The sequence below is a fragment of the Gracilinanus agilis genome, chromosome 3 (assembly GCF_016433145.1).
Source record: "Gracilinanus agilis isolate LMUSP501 chromosome 3, AgileGrace, whole genome shotgun sequence".
Taxonomy (NCBI): domain Eukaryota; kingdom Metazoa; phylum Chordata; class Mammalia; order Didelphimorphia; family Didelphidae; genus Gracilinanus; species Gracilinanus agilis.
Genome location: NC_058132.1, coordinates 24,149,925 through 24,172,442, shown reverse-complemented (window position 1 = coordinate 24,172,442; position 22,518 = coordinate 24,149,925). Strand labels below are relative to the sequence as shown.

General features: G+C 42.2%; 1 protein-coding gene across 1 annotated transcript in view; it reads right to left on the bottom strand.

The window, feature by feature from the left end:
* LOC123240863 overlaps nucleotides 1-22,518 on the bottom strand; it is a 143,278-nt gene that overhangs the window by 56,023 nt on the left and 64,737 nt on the right. Inside the window, exon 9 of the mRNA XM_044668576.1 lies at nucleotides 19,350-19,356. Coding sequence (XP_044524511.1) covers nucleotides 19,350-19,356 — 7 coding nt within the window. The remainder of the gene's footprint in view (nucleotides 1-19,349; nucleotides 19,357-22,518) is intronic.

Here is a 22,518-nt window from a genome sequence, read left to right as displayed (position 1 = left end):
TTTCTTTATCAGGTACTTAACTAAAGTTAAAGTAGATAAATAGATCTGCTTATACTAACATGCCTTTCATTTGTGAGTCTCTAAAACTATTTCAGACAAATCATGTTTATATTTCATCTAAAAAGACTCATTTTTCATCTAATGGCAAAACAGCTGTTGGAAAATTATAAAATTTTAAACTCTAAGGGCTTAAATTTAAATGGTTAATCTAATGTCGTCGGTCATCAATTTTTCAAATTTCCCTAGGTTCTTCTCTCTGCTTCCCTTTACTCCAAATGCTCCTTTTTAGAGCACCTGTAAGTAATAGTGCACCAATACAATAAGTAGGAAATGCCTCAATATATTATAGTCCATGACCATAATGGAATATTATTGCTGCATTATGAAAAAAAAGAATTCAGAGAAACCTAAAAAGAATTAAGAGTGAAAGCATTAGAACCAGCAAAATAATATGCACAGTGGCAGCAATGCCAATCTAAGCATAGCCGCAGAAAGGAGCTGAGAAAATGTACCTCCCTCCCTTCATAGAAGAGGCTGGAGGCAATTTTTGGAATGCATATATTGTTAGACTCAGTCAATGGATTGGCTGCTGGACTATTATTTTTCTTTTTTAATCTTTTTTATAAGGGAATATTATGGAAAGAAGAAAGTGGGAAGGGAAGTTAGAAATTAAGGTGATTTTTTTCATACTAAAAAAAGTTGAGGATAGCTCCTTTTATGGGTAAAAGCCCTTCTGAATTATCAATGCTTATACAAGCATTTAATTTCACCAAGTTTCTAACTATGATGAACTTAACCAGGTTGAATGTTAAATTAGTTTATTTCCCACTGTGTATATAAGCTTCAAATTAAAGGAGAAAAAAACCTTATTAATAGACATAGCATTAATTTGCACAAACAAAATAAATATATACATTTTATATTGCCTCTGTGGTAGACATGCTCTTAGAGACCCTGACATCATTCTTAGTTGAGAATAAGATCAATAAAATGAGTGATATGCTTAAACATGCAAGAGAAAACCGAAATGGAGGCTATATACCAGACATCTTCACAATCAAAACCCTATATGACTCCAACCTTGTAAAATGTTCCTCCTCTGTTATGTCAGCAGCTCAAGAAACAGCAAGGACAAATTCTGACATAGCTAACTCTTGAGGTGATAAGTCAGCCTTTTTCTAACTAGTGATAACCTGATCAGGCAGAATAGGGTTTCTGGTCTAAATCCAGTATAGACCACCATGGGCAACTACCCAGCAGATGTAGCTACCATGATGGTTTCTTTAATCAGCCTTACTGCAAATGTACTGGGTTTTTGTTGAAACTGGCATTGTAGTCAGCAAAAAATGGTCTGCCCTCCTCTGGTGGATGGGCCAAATTTGGTAAAAATCCAGCCTTTTCTTCTATTTCCTCCATTGGTTCCACTATATTAAAAGGTCATTCCTTTTTATAAGGAATAGGACAACAACCAATAGGCTTTGTGAGCTCTTCTGACTGATGTGCCATTCAAATGGCTCATTGCTGCAACTGCTGAAAGCTTCCCAAGCCCATCTGCCAATAACTGAGAAACACACTAGTCCGGGGCACAAAAAGGTGAAGGAAGAGTCCCATCCCTGCTGGCAGGTCACTTGTCGTTCTCAAGGATACTTGAAAGGCCTGGGAAAGTAAAACTCCCAACACTATTTTTATAGAAACCCATGACACTGATTTCCCATCACTGATACACAGACTTGCTTCTATTTTCTGTACAATTATTCCTGAAAGATCAGTTGTTGAGGGGGAAAGATTGGGGGAGATTGTTCCAACCTGGGACACAGATAACTGCAGAGTCTCCACAAACATTCCACTGGGCCGAGAGATGAGAAGAATGACTCCCCGATTCCCCACACAGAGCAGGAATTGCCAGAGAAGAGCATCCTTCCCCCAACTCCCTCCTCCCAGAGTGCTATGGAGATCCTAGAATAAATAAGATGGGGGCCACAGGTCAAGGGCAAACAGGACAGGAGCTCAGGGGCTCTGGGGCTAATCCTGCCTTCCCTGCATGAGATCTGCAGCACTCAACGCCAGCCCAGACAGAATTTTTCCCAGGACTATGGCTGTAGAGCCTCACTATGGCCTCGTGGAGGTGGCAATATACTCGCTGCCTGAACCAAACAGCTCTGGAGCTCATTCCAAGCCTTCCCCAAGCTGTGGCCACAGCAGCTCAGCTCGTCAGGGAGCAGCATCAGGCCATGTGTGGTCCAGCACTGCACTCCTTGTCTGAACCAAAGACTCTGGGTCTGCCTCCAAGGTCAAGCAGACAGAGCTGCCTGGGAGCTTTCCAGGTGAAGTCTCTATTAGCACCAAAGACTGGGCAAAATCCAAATCAGGCAGGCTCTAAAGCCAGTAATGAGAAAGTCCAGCACTGGGCAGCCCTGAGAGGGGCAGAGCCAAGATGGAGTCATGAGAAGAGGCCAGAGAATCTAACTCTCCCCCTCTATATCTCCTCAACAGAGAGAAAAGCCCCCGACCTGAACTCTGACTGGTCAAGACAAGAAGTCAAAGTGAGTCATTTATCTAACCCAGGGCAGCTTAGGGAGATGGACACAAGTCTGCCAATACTACAGTTATCCAGGAGTTCAGCCGGAAGCATTCCAGCACCCAGGGCCTGGCAGAAGAAAGGTGATCTTGGAGCAAGGGCTGGGTGCAGGAATGGGAGCCATGTTATCCAGTAGTTCTCTTGCCCACTGGTTAGTGTTGAGTCACAGATCAAAGAGGGAGAGAAGCAGCTATGACCAGTGGCCCTAGGAACAACTTCCAGGAAGGAAACTAGCCATGTGGCTCTGAACCTTGAAGGTAGCAGAGCTCAGCATCCTAGACCAGAGAGGAATGAGGAGTTTAGAAGCTCTGACCCAGCAGAGTAATAGCCTCCCAACCTGAAACAAGACCAGAGAGCCAAACTTGGACCCTGACTTTGCAGAATTCAGACCAGGAGGGCACTGAACAGAACTCCCCAGGCATCACCCCACTCTGAAAAGGCACGAGAGCCTCATCCAGAGCTGTGAAAGCCCCAGAAAGGATGTGAGAGAGCAGAAACTGGGCCCAAAGGCCTCCCTTCTGCAGACCCAGAATATAAAGGCCAAAGCTAAAAGGACTAGACACATTCTCCAAACCCCGAACCTTTCAAACATCTCCCCAACAGGATTATGCACCAAAGGTCAGGCCAGCTTCAGCTGTTTAGATGATCTAGGTCACCCAGAATGCAAAGGAAGGTGAACTGTTCTCTCAAAAAAACTAATAGATACTCACTGACCCTAAGCTCCCTCAGCACCTTTACCTCTCATGCTGCCTACCAGCAGGGAGGCCACATAAGCAAACCCAGGAACACCACATGGGTTTACTTAAAAGAAAATCCACCTCTGTACCTCATTCTCTCTTCTCTGTGTCCACAGCTGCAGATATCCTGGCTCAGAAGTTTAAACTGGCCTCAACTGCCAGCATGGCCACAGCCCTTTAGAACCAAAAACATGCAGAAGCACCAGCACAGCACAACACAACACAGCACAGATCTGAACTGCCATAATGGGGAAAGCAGGCTTTGAACTGCCAGTGCCAATAGACCTTGAGCCAGAGAACTAAGGAACAGAAGAAATAGAACAGGTGACTCAGTGGATTGAGAATCAGACCTGGAGGCAGGAGGTCCTGGGTTCAAATCTGGTCTCAAACACTTTCTAGCTGTGTGACCTGGGATAAGTCACTTAACCTCTATCTCAATTGTAAAATGGGGATCAAAAATAGCACCTCTACCTCACAGAACTGTGCAGATCAAATGAGATAAAAGCACTTAGCAAAGTGCCTGAAGTATAGCAGGAGCTTAAATGCTGGTTTCTTCCCCCTTATCTAGATAGGGACTATGTTTTGTTAAACTTTAGACTTTCACACTGAATCCATTTATCTAATAAAAATTCCTTTTTCCTTCTGTCTCTACCCTAAGTCCACCCCCTTTCCAAGCAGCTTTTCTACGGAATGTGGAAAGAGATTTTCATATTTCTAGAAAAACTAAACAGGAGATTTTTCACGTTCTTTCATGATTCTTTTTCTTTTGGCCTTCTGCACAATTTGAGGCAGATTCTGTATTTATGAATACTCTGGGAACTCTAGTGAATTTAATATAAATTGTACCCCTTATTCCTTTTGAAAACCCATTTTGTTCTGTATCAGTCCCACCCTCTGATTGCGTGTGCATGCGTACAATGGAGGGACCAGAGGCCTTGTGGCTCCTGCATCTCGCATCACAGAAGAGGTGGGCTCCTTGTCCCTTATGACTCCTGCTCTCTGAAGACTGGCCTCTGACCTAAACTGAGGTCAAGTCTGTCCAACCAGAGAGACTCAAGAGGAGTGACATCACTAGGAGATTTAAGAGAGGGTGAAGGTAGCAATAATCTCTCTTGGGCTGGGGACTTCTCTTGGTGCAGCCACTTTGGGTTAGTAAATAGAGACAAGCAGGGCAAATTCAGATTAGTAAGGCAAGGTCAGGTGATTCTGTTACTATCTCTCTTACTCCAACTTTTACTAATGAATAATTACAAATTAATATACAGTCTCCAGAGAATTTTAGTCATATAACTCCATTTTGTACTTGTTAATCAAGTTGTTTCTCTAGTCACTCCAAAATCATTTTTACATTCTTGCTTTTTAAAGATGTAACAAAACAGTAAGATAACAAGGGCTGTCCTCAGTGCTGCAATAGTATGCCAAGGGACATCATAAAATTGGGACATTGCTATGAGGTGAAGCGGAGACAAAATCCAGGGTTTGGCCATATCTAAGTCTCCAGTCAAGCCTTTGATTTCCAAAAGGAGCTATCTACTATACAGGTATCCATTTCTAAGGCAAATGAAACTACTGGTTGGCTGGCCAATAGATGCTCCAGTTCCTTTAGTCATGACTATTGGTGGTGGCCATTGAGGAAGGTCTTTGAATAAGAATCAAGAAAATTTGATTTTGACTCAAGGCTCTCTAGTTCAGATATTACCAGTCATGTGGCCTTCAAACTGCCTTAATTGCCTCATCTATAAAATTAGGATCATGATAGCACTTACTTCCCCAGGGTTGTTTTGTAAGGATCGAATAATACCTGTAAAGGGCTCTCCAAGTTTAAATAGCTCAACACTAGCCTCCATTAATATGGCCCTTCTATCCCAGATGCCATTCCCCACTGTCTCAGTATCTTTTCAACTAACTTAAGTACTTACACTTCTGTACCTGCCCTTCTCTTCCAAACCCTAAGCAATCCAACATCAAATCTCATTGAAAAATCCTGACCTCTCTCCAAGTTCCCAATGGAATAATAATATTTGAATCACCAACGATAATGGCCTCTTCTTCCCTGTCTCTGTCTGTCTCTGTCTGTCTGTCTGTCCTGCTGGATTCCAAGCACTCTCCTATCCCTTAGCCTTTTCTAACACTGTTCTCTCCTTAGTCTCCTATATTCTCAAACTCCTTTTCAGGCTCCAGAGCCATGCTTTCATCCATGGCATGCCCACTATCATGGACATCCCCTCTCCATAGAAAGAAAAGAGAAGAGAGCCTAGGACTCCGCTTTGTGGACTACTCCCTGTTAGTAGGCAAAACATGTAGGATGAGCTGGCCAAAAGAGACTGGGAAAGAATGGTCACACAGAGTCCAGGAAACAGTTTAGTGAAAGCCCAGGGAGGGAAGAGAATGCCAAAGTGAGTGACAGATAGTATTCTAATCTTCAAAGAGGTCCAGCAACATGAAGGCTGGAGACTTGTGGAGGAAGAGAAAACAACTTAATCTTTGAGAAGACAATTTCAGTTGAATGGTAGAGAGGGAAGGCAGATTACAAGGTGCTGAAGCAATGAGTATATCGACTTTTTTTTTTTTTAATAACAACTCTTAAGACTGAAGGGGAAATGGAATTAAATGACTTGTCCAGAGTCATATAGCTAGAAGTGTCTAAGGGCAGATTTGAACCAATAACTTCTAGGTCTGGTGCTCTATTCCACTTTGCCACTTAGTTGACCCAGACATTTAGTTTAAAAAACAAGTTTAAGCCACCTCCAGAGAAAAAACTGTTGGGAGTCGAATGATAGAGATCAAAGTTACAGTTTGGGGGTTTTGGTCTTGGATGAGTGTGTTCTAACAACAATGACCAATATTGAAGAATACTTTGTGTGATAATAAAAATAAAATTGAAATTCTGAAATATACTTTATAGATTAAAAAAAATCCAAGTTTGAGAGTGAAAAGGAGGAGGCACAGAGGGGGATAGCTTAAGAGATGGTAAAGATAAAAGTGGATGGTTTTGAAGGATGTGAAAGATCTTGGCATGTTTGTAGGCAACAGGGGAAAAGATGAAGGATGACAACAAGTTGAGCTCCAATGTGAGAAAATTTTTCTCCTTCCTCTTCTGTCTCCTAACATTTAATCCTTCTCCTTGTGTTCTTAATGCATCAAAGTTGCCCTCATCATAACCTGCCTAGACAGAGCACTCAGGGATGTGCTCCTTCCTGTGACCACAGGATCTGCCTCCTGCAGCCACAAAAGTCCATACTTTTGCCCTAGCAGGAGCTCTGGAAGCTATCATAAGGACATTTTTAGAACTGGAGACTCCTAAAAGCTCTGGATCTAGATGGAGTTTGGACAGGAGATGAGAAAGTGAAGAAGAGCCCAGCTCCATTATCTCCCAGGCTTGACAGTTTCTAGACATACTCCATTCCTCAAGGGGTCAAACAGCATCTGGGAGCATTACTCTCTATGGAAGAGAGAGGATCCTTAAAGGGTAAGATGATTTCACCTCACCAAAAGGAACTCTTCAAGAAAATAAATCAGTCCCCAGGAAGGTAATGAGGGCATCCAGGACTTGGCCCATCATTTAGGAGATCAGTGGAAGGGCCTGGATCCTTTAAAAAGACCCCTGAGAAACTACGCAGAGCCTTCTCAGACCCCTCTCTCTACTTCCCTATATAGACAACACTGAGAAGGGAGAGATTACTCTCTGGCCCCTTTTCTTCCTCTTCTAAGAAAGAGAACTGGCCTCAGAGCTGGCTAAAGCTCCTTGGCCATAGCAGAAAGAAGGCCTGAGCCAGGGGACTTCAGTCCAACACAGCCCTGACCAGCAACATCCTCCAATGTCCAAGGAAGGAGAAGCACTCTAAGGCAGTTCTAATTTTGAGGATTTCCAGGCCTGCCCACAAAATCAGGTCTTTTACTTGAATCTCTCCTTGGATGCTTTCCTGTAAACTGCTAGACTAATTGGGGTGGGGTGGGGGAAGGAGAGCCAATTAAGTACTAAGGACCAGACCCCCAAGCTTCCCCCAGAATTATCAAGAAAGCCTTCCAGCCCCCAAGCAGGTTCCCCAGGGTAACCTTTCTTCTGGGAATCAGAATCCTCAAACCAGATCTCTGCCCTCCAGGAGTGTACATTCCACCCAAGGAGAAGCCCAGTAAACAGCCCACCCCTGGCAATAAACAAAGAAAATTGCCCCCAGCCCCTCCTCCCTGGCAAACTGATCCCCCCATGGAGGGAGGGGGCAGAATCACTGGTAACCAACCACACTATGCCCTCGATGAATATTGGTTCATACAGAAGAGCTTGAAAGGCTGGAGACCTTCCTGTCAGAGGAGCCTAGGCTGGGAATTAGCCAGGAAGAGAATAGGAAGCTGTTCAGACCCAGGGGGCAGCAGGAGTCCAGGAGCAGAAGTTCCAAAGGCAGAGAGTCAACCCCATGGAGAATCACCAGAGCTTTGGTAATGATGAGGGTGAGTGAGTTCTCTGGGAAGTCCTAACAGGTGGCCAGGCAGGGAGTTCTGGGAGGTCAAGCCTGACTCTGCAGCCCTGGGTTTAGGCATTCAATCCTGGCTCAGGGGATTGACTCAAAGGGTTTGGGATTGGCAATTCTCTGGCACTGACTCCAGCTGAGCGCCAGAGGGGCCAGTATCCCCCCCTCCCATGGGACAGGGGTTGGGGGCCCCTCTTTCTGCAGAGCTCTCATTAAAGAGTCCTTCTGTGTCTCTTCTATCTCTGGGAGCTCTTTCCCTTGTTAGCCTCCTGCCTCTTCCAGGCTGAAATCTCCCCCTGCTCTGTCAGCAGCTCCCCAATTCATGCTCAGTTCTCTAGAGAATTCCTAGGATTCCATACACACTTGGAAAAAGAAAGTGCCAAAGCCTTCTCTTTAGAACTTCCCATTCCCCCACAGCATTTAGTCATTCACCAAATGTTTTCCCTTTAGAATAAACTCAACCTGGAGCTTTCACAGCCCTGCTTGCCTATTTTTCCTTCTGGACTTCCTTTTGCTCCTTCTATGTGGGTTTTTGTTTTTTTTTTTTTTTAACATGCCACAATGGCCATTGGTTTTCTTTCATTCCTATCATGAGATTCAGCTGTATATGACCCTCCTTATCATCCCAGTCTCTGCCTGTGTTCCTCTCTCTATACTCTCTCAGTGCCCGAGAAGGCAGCCTGTCCTCTAGAAAATGAGGTTGATGGCCCCCATGACCCTGCCCTATACTTCAGAGCACATGTTATTGGAATGCCTACAGAGCAAGAGTGAATCCCTGAAGAACCCCCAAAGATATCTTGTGAAATCATTAGCTTCTATTTGCTCAATTCTAATTTTTAAAAAATAAATTTCTTCCTTGGCCTTTTGATCCTCCCTTTCCATTTGGTCCATTCTTCTTTTCAAGTCATTTAACTTTTAGGCCTCTTTTTCTAGCAAGTTAATTCTGGCTTTTAAGATACTGTTTTCTTCCTGTGATTCATGTGCCTTCTTTTCCAGATCATCCATTTTGCTTCTTAAAGTTGTTGTTTTGTTTTTCCCATTTTCTTCAACCTGTCTTATTTGATTTGTGAATTACTTTTTGAGCTCTTCAAGGGCCTGAGTCCAATTCCCAGTTTTTGAGGGTTTGTTTTTTTTTTTGAGGTTTAGCTTGAAATTTCTTGGATCCCATCATCCTCTGTTGGTTCTGTTCTTTGGTCTTTATCCCCATAGAAGCTTTCAATCCTTGCCTTCTTTTTTCCTGTAGTTTACTCATTTTCTCTTTCTCCTCCCCACCCCCCTATAAGCTAGCCCCTCTGCAGGTTTATTGGAGCTGCTCTGCCCTGAGGCTGAATCTTCAATCTTCTCTCTCTTTTGCTGGTATATGGAATTAGGCCAGTTGAGCTAACCTGCCCTGAGGCCAAATCTTCACTGTAGGCAGCCAGGGAGGACATGTGCCCAGCCAGATGCCCACCCCCCCAACCCTGCCAGCCTCTGTCAGAATTCAGAACCTCAAGTGGTGCATCTGAGGCACTCCTTTGTGGTTGCAGCCCTGGCCTGGGGATCTCAAAAGTCAGCCCACCTCTAATCCCAGGTGTGGAGGGGGGAAGGTGTGTTAATAAATTCAGCCAGCCCAGTCTTGTTTCCACTCTCCCCTTTAAACTGTGGAAACTGACTCTGCCTACTTTTCAAGTTGTGCTCAGCAGGAGAATCCCATGACTCCATCTTGTTATTGGGTTTGGATTCCTGTCTTTTTGAAGCACTTTTTAAAGACTGATATGGAAGGACTGTCAGAGAGGTTTTGGCTTTTGCTGCTCCAAAGCCACCATCTTGACTCTGCCCCACTCCCCCCAGAATCCCTAAAGAAAGCATGATCCCTGGCACCAAGACCATGCCATATTTCTCTTGAGGCCCTACTGCCACACTTTTTTCTCTCTTTGATACCCAAAGAACCAGAAACAGTTGAGGGAAAATGAGGTCCAGGTTGCAGAAGGGATGGAAATTAGGGAAGATTCTAATGACCACCTTAAAACCAGGAATGGTCTAAGGAAAGTGATTTGGGTACTGAAAACATCACCTGAGTGTGAGCTCTTAGTCACTTCACTGTTGACCCTGGGCAAGACACTCTGTGAACCTCATTTGCTCATCTGTAAAATAGAAATAACATGCCCTTTAGTAGCTTCCTCTTGAAGCTTATGAAAATTCAATGGGGAAAAAAAAGTGTGGAGGAGAGGCAGCTAGGTGGCTCAGTGGATTGAGAGCCAGGACTGGAGACAGGAAGTCCTAGGTTCAAATGTGGCCTCAGACACTTCCCAGTTGTGTGACCCTGGACAAGTCACTTGACCCCCATTGCCTAGCCCCTACTGCATTTCTACCTTAGAACCAATACTTAGTATCAATTCTAAGATAAAATGTAAGGTTTAAAAGGAAAAAAAAAGAGGGAGCAAACTATTTTCACACCACTGGGATCTTATTTCAAATTCAAGGGACAACTCCTCCTGTAATACAACCTGCTCTTAGTGTGATGTTAAGGCTCTTGATCTTGGGTCATGACTCTTTATCTAAATGGTCTCCTCTCATTCCTGCTCTCCTTCTGATATTCCCCCATCCTTTGCCCCTTATCTCTTTGTTGCCAGAGTTCTAATCTAGTGCTTTAAAGACCTCCCATTTCACTCTTGACTAGTTGGTGTTCTTCATCTTCTGTGCTTACTTTTCAAAGATATCCATGTCTTCCCACCTCTTTAGATGTCTCCCTCACTTGCTTTCCTTTCTTTTGCTTATCAGCTCCACAGAATCTCAGGTCAGGTTTGATGGTGCTCCATGCCATATAGTTCCTTGTCATTCGGGTACCATTTATATTTGCATTACCCCATTCCCAATTTCCTTTTTATCAGTTCTAGGAACTGAGTACATTCAAACTTTCCATCAATCTCTTTGAGACTTGGAGCCTAAGACTAAAAACAAAGAAGCAACTCTAAAGGAAAACATAGGATGTGAACAATCCTTCCTGGTTGTGAAAGTTGAAAGATTCAAAAGACTGACTTTTGTTATTCTAAGATAGAGAGACATGGGCAAAGAAGCCAGTAAAGCAGGAGAACCATACTAGAATGAAAGTTTACAAGTATAATGAATGTGGGAGAACCTTTCCTCAAAACACAAGCCTAATTTTACATCAACACATTCCTATAAGAGAGAAGTCTTATAAATGTGATGAATGTGAGAAGGTCTTCAGTAACACCTACGATCTTGTTAGGCACCAAAGGATCCAGAGTGGGAAAAAACCTTATCAATGTAAGGAATGTGGGAAAGACTTTATTAAATAAAGTTCAAGTCTTATTTCACATCAAATGATTCATATTGGAGAGAAACCTCATAAATGTAATGAATGTGGGAAAGCCTTCATATATAATGTGAGCTTTATAAGGCACAAGAAGATTCAAACTGGAGAAAAGTCTTATAAATGTAAGGAAGGTGAGAAGGGCCTTGGTAGTATCTCTTAACTTTGTTAGGCATCAGAGGATCCATAGTGGAGAGAACCCTTATAAATGTAATAAATGTGGGAAAAGCTTCAGTCAGAGCTCACATGCTATCAAGCACCATAGGATCCGTACTGGAGAGAAACCTTATAAAGGTAATGAATGTGGGGAAAAGTTTTATTCAGAATTCAAGTGTTATTGCATATCAAGTCATTCATACTGGAGAGAAACTTTATAAATGTAAAGAATGTAAGAAGGGCTTCACTCGGGATTCATTTAAAAAGCATCTGAATACACATAGTAGAGAGAAGCCGTATAAATGTAAGGAATGTGGGAAGGGCTTCAGCCATGATTCATAACTTATCAAGTATCAAAAGATCCATTCTGGAGGGAAATCATATAAATGTAATGAAAGTGGGAAAACATTCAAAAAGTTCTCAGGTGTTTTCTGACACCATTAAATGCATACTATAGAAAAGACATATGAATATAAGCTATGTGGGAAAGCATTTACATAGAACTCAGTCCTTCTTAGACATCAGAAGACACACTGGAGAAACACATCAGCAACATAATTTATTTTATTCCAAGATCAACCCCTAATGTTTATCCAAGGATGCATACTGGAGAAAAAAATTTTTATTCCTTCAAGTTACTCTTGGTGCCATCTTCTATTCCCACACACACACTTTTCCCCCCAAATCATCTTAGACCATTTAGTACTCCAACTTCTCCTTATTACTAATTCATCTAATTACTAAAATAGTGAGTACAATTTTTTAAAATTATACCTAATATTTCAGAGAAAAAAATTTTTTGAGTGGAATCAATGCAAGAAATCTTGCTTTAGTGTTCCCAGCTTAATGAACTCCAGATGATTCATACTTCACAGAACTCCTATAAAATGAAAGTGGTCAGGCCTTCATTCATGGTTCCAAATCTGTTAAAGACTTTCATACATTTTAAAGGATTCGTACTGCTCCAAAGCCTTTTAAACATAGTAAATGTGGGACTTTTAAAAAATTATTCTCCATCAGAATGCTTAATACCTTCCTAAAAGCCAAGAACAAAGGGAGAGCATTCAATAACTCCTCACACTTGGTCACCATCAGATAATTCATACTGAAAAGAAGCTAAATGCTGAGAGCTAACATTTCTCTATGGTCTTTAAGGTTTACAAAGAGCTTTCCATAGTTAGCTTATCTCATTGGATCCTCACAATAACCTTGCAAGTTAGGGAGAAGCTGTTACCCGAGTGAGTATCTGAGTTTGGATTTGAGCTCAGTTTTTCCTGAGTCCAAGTCTTAAAATGATCATCAGTGAGCAAAAGAAAACTAGATTGAGATAACTTTGAAAGTCCCTCCTCACAAGGAGCCTATACAGTAATGAGTGAATATACCAGATATAGAAGAGTGCTACTCCAGAGTGGATTCAAGGGTCCAGAGGTCCTAAGGGTTCAGTTTTCAGGGCAATGGGAAGGTCCAGTGGTCCTTACATGCTCCTGGGTACTGGCCCCAACATGGCTGCTTACTACCCTCAGTATGGGGAATATGGTACAGGTAGGGAGCTGAGCCTCTCTCTGACAAGAAGGGGATGAGGTTTCAGGCCTTGCCAGAAAAAAGAAGTTGGAAGGAGCCTTTGGCAAAAAGATAGGAATAGGGTTCAGTTTCAGGAAAGAGGAAAGTGAGTCCTGGTCATCAATGATACTTACTGAGAGCTTCTTGGTCTAATCAGATCCTGGGCTGCTTGTATGCAGAAAGAAAATCAGAACTCCTTCTGGAGCAAATTCACAGAAATGTAACAAGCATCTCAAACCTTTCCCACATAAATACCTTATTTAACATAAAATTGTTGGGAAAGGGTAATTAAGCACTTAGAAGAGTCTATAATATGTCAAGCAGTGGGCTAAATACTGGTCAAAGATACTCTCATTGGATCCTCAAAAAAATCCTACATAGCAGACAATAATATGGTCCTCTTTTTACATTTGAGGAAACTGGGGCAAATAAGAGACTTGCCCAGCATCACACAGCTAGCAGTATGTGAGGCTACATTTTGAACTTAGTTCATCATCCCATGCCAGTGCTCTATCCACTGGGTTACCAACTTCCTCTGAATCAGAAGAATCACAATGGAGAGGTAGGGTTGTGAGTTCAAGGGTTAGAGTAGAAAGGGGTAGCAGGCAGGCTAGGGGCCTTGAAATGCTAAATCATTGCCTTTATGGTAATATACATTTTCTTTAAAAGTCTGTGCTCATGGGAGAATCACGGTTTCTCCCCTACTCCTTCTCCATTTCCTGCAGCCCTGAGTCACCAGGAATTATACATGGCTTGACTTCCCATGTCTCCTAAATATGAACTAAAGGGTCCAAACAGGTTTGCAAGCACAGATTGAATACAATCTCTCCATTTTAGCATCTGGACAGTTGGATGTTAGACTTGATATCACTGTCACTCCCCAAAACAAGAAATGACACATTCCAATAAAGGAAAAATAATTGCCTTTATCAGACACTATAGTCATATCTGCGTCCAGCTGCTGAACGTTGAGACTATTTCTCCATTCCTTAAATCATGTCATTTATGGAAGGCACCATCTCTACTAGGTCTGACCCTCTTCTCTTTTCCCCTCAAATTAACCTAGAAAACAATCTATCCATACTCAGAGCCCCACCTTCTCTTTCTCCTAGACTTCTGATTCCATCATTGGACTAAACCTTCTCTCCTAATTACCAGTCAAACCTCAAGGCCTTCTCCCCACTTCATTCCTCTGTGCTGACCATATACGCACAGGATACACTGCAGGTTTTCAAGTCTATTCTCTCCCTCTTCTGCTGTCTCTCTCCTGTTCACTCCCTCATCAGATCTCCATTCAAATCGTGCCCCACCAATACTAGGTTTCCCCCCAAACTGTTTGGAGTTATCTTCCCTTCTCCCCCTAGCCTACATAACTGATCTTATCAGTTTCCATGGGGCTCAATTATTATCTCTAGGCAGATACGGCTCTATATTCAGTCTTAGTCTGTCTCTTCAGCTTTACTGGTTATTTCAATCCAGATGTTAGTCAACAAGAATTTATAAGCACTTGCCATATTGGGGTTCTAGAAAAAGGCAGATATCCTCCCTGTCCCACAGGCATCTCCCCATCTAATGGGACGGGCAACATGAAAAAACATCTAACCGGATGAATACAGGATAATTTATAGGTCATCTCAGGGAAGAAGAGAGACCAGGAAGACTTTTTAAAGAAAGTCAAAGTGTAGGAAAATGATAGGTGGAGACAAAAGAGAGCATTCCAGACATTCAAGTCAGCTTTTGAAAATTCACCATGTGGGGAAATAGTGTCTGCTGTGAAGACTCCTAAGGAGGCCAGTGTCACTAGATAGAAGAGAGGCAAGTAGAAGACTGGAAAGCCAAGAAAGGGCTAGTTTACCCTGGTTTTTAACACCAGATGAATTTTAATTTGATCTATGATCCAACAGGGAGCTATTAGAATTTAAGAAATAGTGTAGAATGACCTGGTCAGACTTGTGTCTTGGGGAAGATTGCTCTGACAGGTGAGTGACACATGGACAGGAGTGTGGAAAGCTTTGAGGCAAAGAAGACCCACCAGCAGATGACTGTACCAGCCTAGCCATGAGAAGCTGAGGGTCCACACTGTGGTGGTTTCAAAAATGAGAATACAAACATATAGGAAAAATACTGAAAAGGTAGAATTGACAAGTCTTGGCACAAGGTTATATCCAGGCAGTGAGAGAGACTATAGAATCAAGGATCACACCTAGAAAATGAGTCTGGGAGTCTAGAAGAATGGGGGGGGGGTCCTCACAACAGCTGTAAGCTGATTAGGAAGAGGGAAGGGTTTTAGGGAAAAAATAACAAATACAGGTTTGGACACACTAAGTTTAAGACATCTATCGTACATCCAGTTCAACGTGTCTAATGGGCAATTGGAGAAATGAGAATGGAGATTAGAAATCAGACTTGGAAAAATAAATCTGAGGATAATCTGCATAAAGATGACAGATAATTTTATGAAAACTGATGAGAGCATTAAAGGTAATATTAGAGAGGAAGAAGGGAGAGATCTCATAACAGGCTTGAGTTATGTTAATGAGACCTAGATGGAGATCTGACACAGAAGAACTAGGAGAGAGTAAAGTCAAGAGAAAAGAGTATGCAGTGATTCAGAATAAAGTAAGAACTAGGAGAACAACTTCTTCAATAGCAGTATTATTATTTTTAAGCCCTTACCTTTCCATTGTAGAATCAATATTGTGTATTGATTCCAAGGCAGAAGAACAAATCAGGGCTAGGCAATAGGAGTTAAGTGACTTGCCCAAGGTCACAGCTACAAAGTGTCTGAGGCTATATTTGAACCTAGAACCTCCTTTTCTAGGCCTGGATCTCAATCCATCAAGCCACCTAGCTGTCCCCAACAATATAATGCAAAAAGAAACAACTTTGAAAGACCTAGGAACTCTGGTCAGTGAAATATCCGATCACAATGAAGAAGCTATCCACTTCTTGACAATGAGATGAATATAGGGTATAGATTTAAATTTATTTTTTGAACACAATAAATAGTAATTTGATTTCCTTGACTATATTTATTTCTTTTTCTTTTCTTTTTTTTGGGGGGGTGGCAATGGGGATCAAGTGACTTGCCCAGGGTCATACAGCTGGGAAGTGTCTGAGGCCAGATTTGAACCTAGGACCTCCAGTCTCTAGGCCTGGCTCTCAATCCACTGAACTACCCAGCTGCCCCCTTATTTTTTTCTAATAGTTGTTTTTTTCCTCAACGAGAGAACAGCAAAAGGTGGGAGGAAGACAAGGAAAATTTTCATTAAATAAAAAAAAAGCACTTTACTGATTTTAAAAGTATCAATGAGGTGATCAACAGTGTCAAAGGTTACATGAAGGGCATGAAGGATGAAGGTTGAGGGAAAAGCTTTTCAATTTGGCAATTAAAGAGATTATTCTGCAATTTGGAAATCTGGACCATTTGAAAGCTTTTCAATAAATAATTATTTAATGTTTCATGAAATGATTTTGTAGATTTTTTTTTCATTGAATAGTATTGTAAAAGACTGCAGAGAATTAAGAAGACAGTGAGGAAAGAAACCGGAGGCTGCCATTTTAGATGGTCTTTTAATGAATTTTAGTCAAAAAGAGGACAAGATTCATAGGTAATGGGGAATGGATGAATCAAGTGTGGGTTTCTGAAGGATTGGGAAGATAGGTAAGTTTGTAAACAGTAGGAAAATGGATAGGAAACAGGGAGAGGCCAAAGATTACCAAAAGAGTGGAGGATGACAATGGATGCAATCTGCTGGAGAAAATGGATTGAGGGAGCATGTAGGTGGGTTTACCTTGGCAAGGAGAAGGGCTACCTTGATGTGAAAGAGGGTTAAAGGAGGATAGAGGGAGGAAGAACACCTAATATGAGACTAGGAAGGGAAAAGACCACTCCATGATAAAAGACCTCAAATTTTTCAGTGAAATATGAGGCAAGGTTCACAGTTGAGTGGATGAGGTAAAAGGAGCCACTGGAGATCTGAGGTGTGCTGAACAGGTTTAGAATAGCTGCTCATGGAACTATAAATCATTTAGGGAGCTCTCAAAGGACTGTCTTAATCCAGGTAGGACCCTCCTGAGATTTTGTAACTAATGGACCCAGACAGCACTATTTCCTAAGTTTCTGCAGTTTCCAAGAACAAACACAATGGATGGAGGGAATGAAGTTCTAAAGCTGAGGTTCGACAGAGTTCTTATACAGAGCTAGAAATAGGACACCACTCCAGTATCTGTCCAGAAAACCCCAAATTGGATCGTGAAGAGGTGAACCCAACTAGACACAACTGAAATAATTCATAACAGGATAAGAGGGTAAGGGATTCCAGAAGATCTCTGTTCACCAAGGGGTCAAGATGAAGAAAAAAGAAGAGTACAGCCATTAGAGGTGATGGCCTGGGAAAGAACTGAGTGAGGGAGGCTAGAGGTTACAATACACATGAAGAATATTAGGCTGAGGAAAGAAAATAGTTTGTTCAGATAAAGGAATTCCAGAGTTTTTCATTATGGAAAAAGAACACTTATGTAGGTGTTGTGAAGTGGAAGAATAAGTAGATTTTGGGAAATATATAAATTGAAGAATGGACAGGCTGACATAGGCACAGGACCAACACAGAACTCATTGTCTTTCCCCAAAATTTTACCTCTCTTCTGAATTTCCCTAGCAATATCCAAGTTACCATCATCCATCCCTAGGGAGGGGCAGTTGCTAATTCTTTTGGGGGTTCCCCTAGAGTTATCATTGGAGAGTAGTGGAGGCCCTCCTGGCTTTCAGTCCCTCTTCTTTCTGAACCACTAGTGGGAGAAGCCAAGTGGAATTAATTAATCCTTAAGCATTTGATAATTACCTACTATGCATGGTCTTAGCCCTGAGGATATATATTGGTCTTTAGGGAGGGAAACAAAGGGTCCAAGTTCTAAAATAAATTGGAATTCATGTATAAAGAAGAAAGATGTCTGTAATCAAGATTTGTAGGGTAGCCAGTCTGAGGTCTGGCCAAGCACTTGAGTACAAGGATGTCCACTGATAAAATGGGCAAAAAAAGATTTTTGTGGATTTTAAAGGGTATGGGGCGGAAGGTGGTCATATGAGAAGTGAGACCTAGTCACAAGGTCCCAGCTGCCTCTGGCCATCTAAGCAACAAAACCCACTTTCATTCTGGTCAGTTTCAATAAGTTTCATAACTTAATTAAGAGATAAGGGCACAGGGTAGCCAGGAGGCTCAGTGGATATAGTACCACACCTAGAGTACAGAGGATCAGGGTTCAAATCTGACCTCAGATACTTCCTAACTGTGTGACCCTGGGTAAGCCACTTAATGCCCATTGCTTAGCCCTTACTGCTCTACTGGCTTGAAATTCTTGAAACAGATATTGATTCGAAGTATGGCTTTAAAAAGAGAGAGACAAAGACACTTTGGTAGTCCCCAAGTGGTCCAATTTAGTTCTGTTTATAGGGTAAACAGAACTCAAGATTCTCTGAGTGGTTTCCAGTCCAAATTGGTTAAGAGCAAAAAGACCAGGCATTTAAGACATTCAAGACTAGGAATGGGGAGGGAGAGGTTCATATAGTTAAGATGTCCCTTTGACAGAGAGGGAAATATTGCAAACTGATATTAATAATACAATATTAAAACTTATTCTCCTGGGATCAGCTGGGTAGTTCAGTGGATTGAGAGCCAGGCCTAGAGATGGGAGGTCCTGGGTTCAAATCTGGCCTCAGACTTCCCAGCTGTGTGACCCTGGGCAAGTCACTTGACCTCCATTGCCTAACCTTACCACTCTTCCCAAAACAAAAGGTAAGGGTTTAAAAAAACAAACAAAAAAAAAAACCATATTCTCCTCAAAAGGGTCCTAAATACTTGTACAGATCTGGCAAAATGGGTCACAAACCTGAATCATTTGCTTAAGACTTTCCTGATTGGTGGAGGGAAGATGACAGTTGGCAGAAGAACTTGAGAGAATTCCTACTTTTGGAGGGGACAGATATGGTTTCCAACCATCTCAAGGAAAGATTGAGAGAAAGAAGGAACAAGATTCTGGAAGTCAGACACATAGGAGAAAACATTCTGCCTTGCCACCTACTCTCCCATATCTCTGTATTTCCATTTGTCCCCTTTAACTTAGAATTTTCACTTAGATGAAGCCAGCAAGTATCTCTCAATCGAACTGAGATAGCTTTAAGGTTTGCAAGTGTTTTACAAGTTTAATTTCATTTTATCCACATAATAATCCTGGAAGGAGGTTCTATCATTATCCTTATTTTGTAGATGAGGAAACTAAGATAGACACAGGTGAAGTGATTTGCCCATGGTTACACAGTGAGGAAGTGTCTGAGGCTAGATTTCGTCTTCCTGGCTCCACCACCAACACTCTAGCCACTATGCCATTTACTTGAAATACAAGACCATACTTAACAATAAAAAAGACACTTGGGGAGAATGGAAACAGGGCAGGGCCACCAAAGACAAGGATAGACTTAAAAGCAATAAAGTCGAGTGGGTTTTTATAGTCTTTATTATTAATCAATTTGCTCACACCTCCAGTCTTATTCCATACCAGAAGATTCTCACATGTATTTAGTATGGGAAAACCTTTAGTAAAAACTCAAACCTTATTAAGCTCCAGGGAATTCACACTGGAGCGAAGCTGTATAAATGTAAAGAGTATGGGAAAGTCTTTGCTGAGAATTCCATTCTTATTTTACATCGATGATTCACACTGAAGAAAAGCCTTATACTTGTGATGAGTGTGGGAAAGCCTTCAATTGAAAGTGGAGATCCTCATCTTCCTTCAAAGGATCAATACTAGAGAGAAAACTTACAAATGTAATGAATGTGGAAAAGTCTTCCAAGGGAGCTCAGTCTTAGTGAAGTACCAGAAGATCCATTCTGAAGCCTTATAAATGTAAGGAATGTGGAAAAGCTTTCAAACAAAAAGCCCATGTGACTGAACATCAGAGGATCCATACTCAAGAGAAGCTTTATAAATTTAAGGAATATGTGAAAGCTTCTATAAGCACCATAATGGAAAAAGAGAAAGACTTTATTAAAAAACAGACCTTTTTCAGTAGCCAAGTAATTTACAGTGAAGAGACATGTAATAAATTTTGAACTTTTTTACACAATACAAACCTTATCCAACAAGAGAGGATTCATAATGCAGAGAAAATTTAGTTGTACTTAATTAATTTCAGCTATATGAATATGCATTAAATATATTTCCTATAGATAACATAATATTGAAGAGGGGGTATTGTTTGTTTTTTGGTCCATTTTGTAATTCTTTTTCATTTAATGAAAGAATTTTAAACATTCACATGTTTTCTTATTATTGATTAATTCAATTTGGCTTCTGACATTTTCTTATTGAAAATGTTGCCTAGAGACTATAAAATCCATCTTAACTGTTCCCTCTTCTCTTTCTGATCATAATCTTTTACCATCCCATTTTTCTCTATGTTCAATGATTCCAGAGAATGAGAGTGTGAGTGATGTGGTCAGGACTATACTTTAGAATCTAAATTTGTAGGTTCTACATGAGACATATTTGAAAAGAGAGAGCCAATATGCAACCCAAAACAAGAGCATAGGGCTGAATTAGTTCACCAAGGAGTTAAGATGGTGAGGGGGGGGAGAAGATAATTGGTGTCAGGGTGATGGCCTAGGAAAGGCCTGGGGGATAGAGGAACTGGAGGTCATAGTGAGGACAAAGAACAAGGTATGGGGTCATGAGGCAAAAGGAGAGATGGAATGCTAAAAGGTTATGAAATAAAGCACCTTCAGAGTATATAAAGAAGTGGCATACTTCCATGTGATTCTGAGGTCAAGGATATGACCATCTCTGCAGCTGAGAAGGAAGAGAGTAGGCCAGTCAAGAGAGCTGAGTAGACTGAGGAACTGAGAAATGAGGGTGTTGAGGGATTAGCCATAGAGATGTTGAAATTCCCCTAGAACCGGCAGAAGGGAAAGCCTGAGGCAGACACTGAATAAGGAAAGGAGAGACTGTTTTGGGAGGGCTGCCAGAATCCTGAGTGATAAATCTCAATGCAGTGTCATCAGTATCAAGCACTTATTAAGTATCTACCAAGATCCAGGAGTTATACTAAGTTTTAGAGATGTCATGAAGGGCAAAAGACAGCCCCTTCTCTCAAGGAGGTAATGATCTAACATGGTGAGACAGCAGGAGGCAAGCGGTTATGTACCACAAGGATATGTAGAGGAGAATCTGAGGGAAGGCACTCAGCTTAGGGAGGCCAAAAAAAAGGTTCCTGCAGAAGGTAGGACTGTAGCCGAGACTTAAAAGAAACAGCGAATGAAGGAGGTGGAAACAGGAGGGAGGGAAGTCGAGGCAGAGGGGTCAGCCAGTGAGTCATGAGATATAGTGGCCCAGGGATAAATCTGGATTTCCCCAACCCCAGAGAAGGAGTACATACAGTACAGGTGGTGAAGGAAAAGCCTGGAAAGGCAATAGCAGCCAAAGGGTGCTCAGACTCACCCTGTGCAACCAGTGAGTGGGTCAGAGGCTATGAAAAGAGCAGCCAGTCCTGGAGAGGGTGATGAGGCAGGCAGACAGAAGTAGAGCTCAGTGCCAGGAGAGGAAAAGAGTTATGAAAGAAAGGCTTAAAATGGGAAGATAACAGTTCATGACAGAGTAAGCTTCCCAGGGGGCGCAAGAGGAAAGAAGGGGTCATTCTGAATTTCAACTCCTGAGGCCTCATTGAGATGGAGATGGGGTTCTGGGGCTATACAGTGACAAAAGATAACTTCAACTTTCATACCTTGGGAGGATTTTTTTCCTGGAATGTTCTTTCTGGGAGTTTTCTCTGTGGTCTTAGATTCCGAATCTGAAAAACACAAAGAAAAAGTGTGAATGTAGCTTCTTCTCTGAGCAGGGAGAAAGGAAAGTGAGCATCATGTAACACAAATGAGAATTCCAGCAGCCACAGTCAGGAAGCATATTGCTCCGTAGGCTCTGAAACAGGTCCTCAGGACACAGTGGTTAGGCCAAGGAAGAGGAAGGGAACAAGTTTATAAAAGGGCTGACAGGAGGATTTTTCTCACAGATGGTGAAGAGAAACCATCTGAAATCCTGAAATGTGAGATGTTCAGAAAGCTAGATGAGGATGGCATTCCTCCCCTTGGCATGTGATTCATGAGCACAAGTGAAACGAATGAAGGGCAAATGGTAGAGAGAAGGTAATGTATCTGAAGAAGAGCAGGGATGAGGAGGAAACATCCTGGAGCACGGGCATGGACCAGTCAGATTCCCATAGGAGCTTCTCCAGCAGAACAGCTGGCTTTCTGTCCTGTGCCCAGTTGCAGGGGCCCAGAGTCCTCTGTGGACAAGGACTCTTCAATGTCCAGGTCCCCTGGGGCCTTTTACAAGGCACACTTGACCAGACTCTCCCACCTCTCTATCTGTTCCTGCCTTTGGTGAGGCAGGCCTCCTAACGCCTTGGGGAAGAAAACACCACCACCCACCCCACCAGGCTGGCCCTCCACAGAGGACATGTTCCATCCAATCTCTTGCCTATTCCAAGGGACTTCTCTCCAGGCACTGAGCTTTTGAAGGGACTGTCTCCTCAGCTGTTAACACACTACCATCCCCTTATTCCCCTCCCCTCCCCTCTTAGTATCCAGCAGAAGAGTAGTAAGGGCTAGGCAGTTGGTGTTAAGTAACGGGCCCCAGGTTACACAGCTAGGAGAA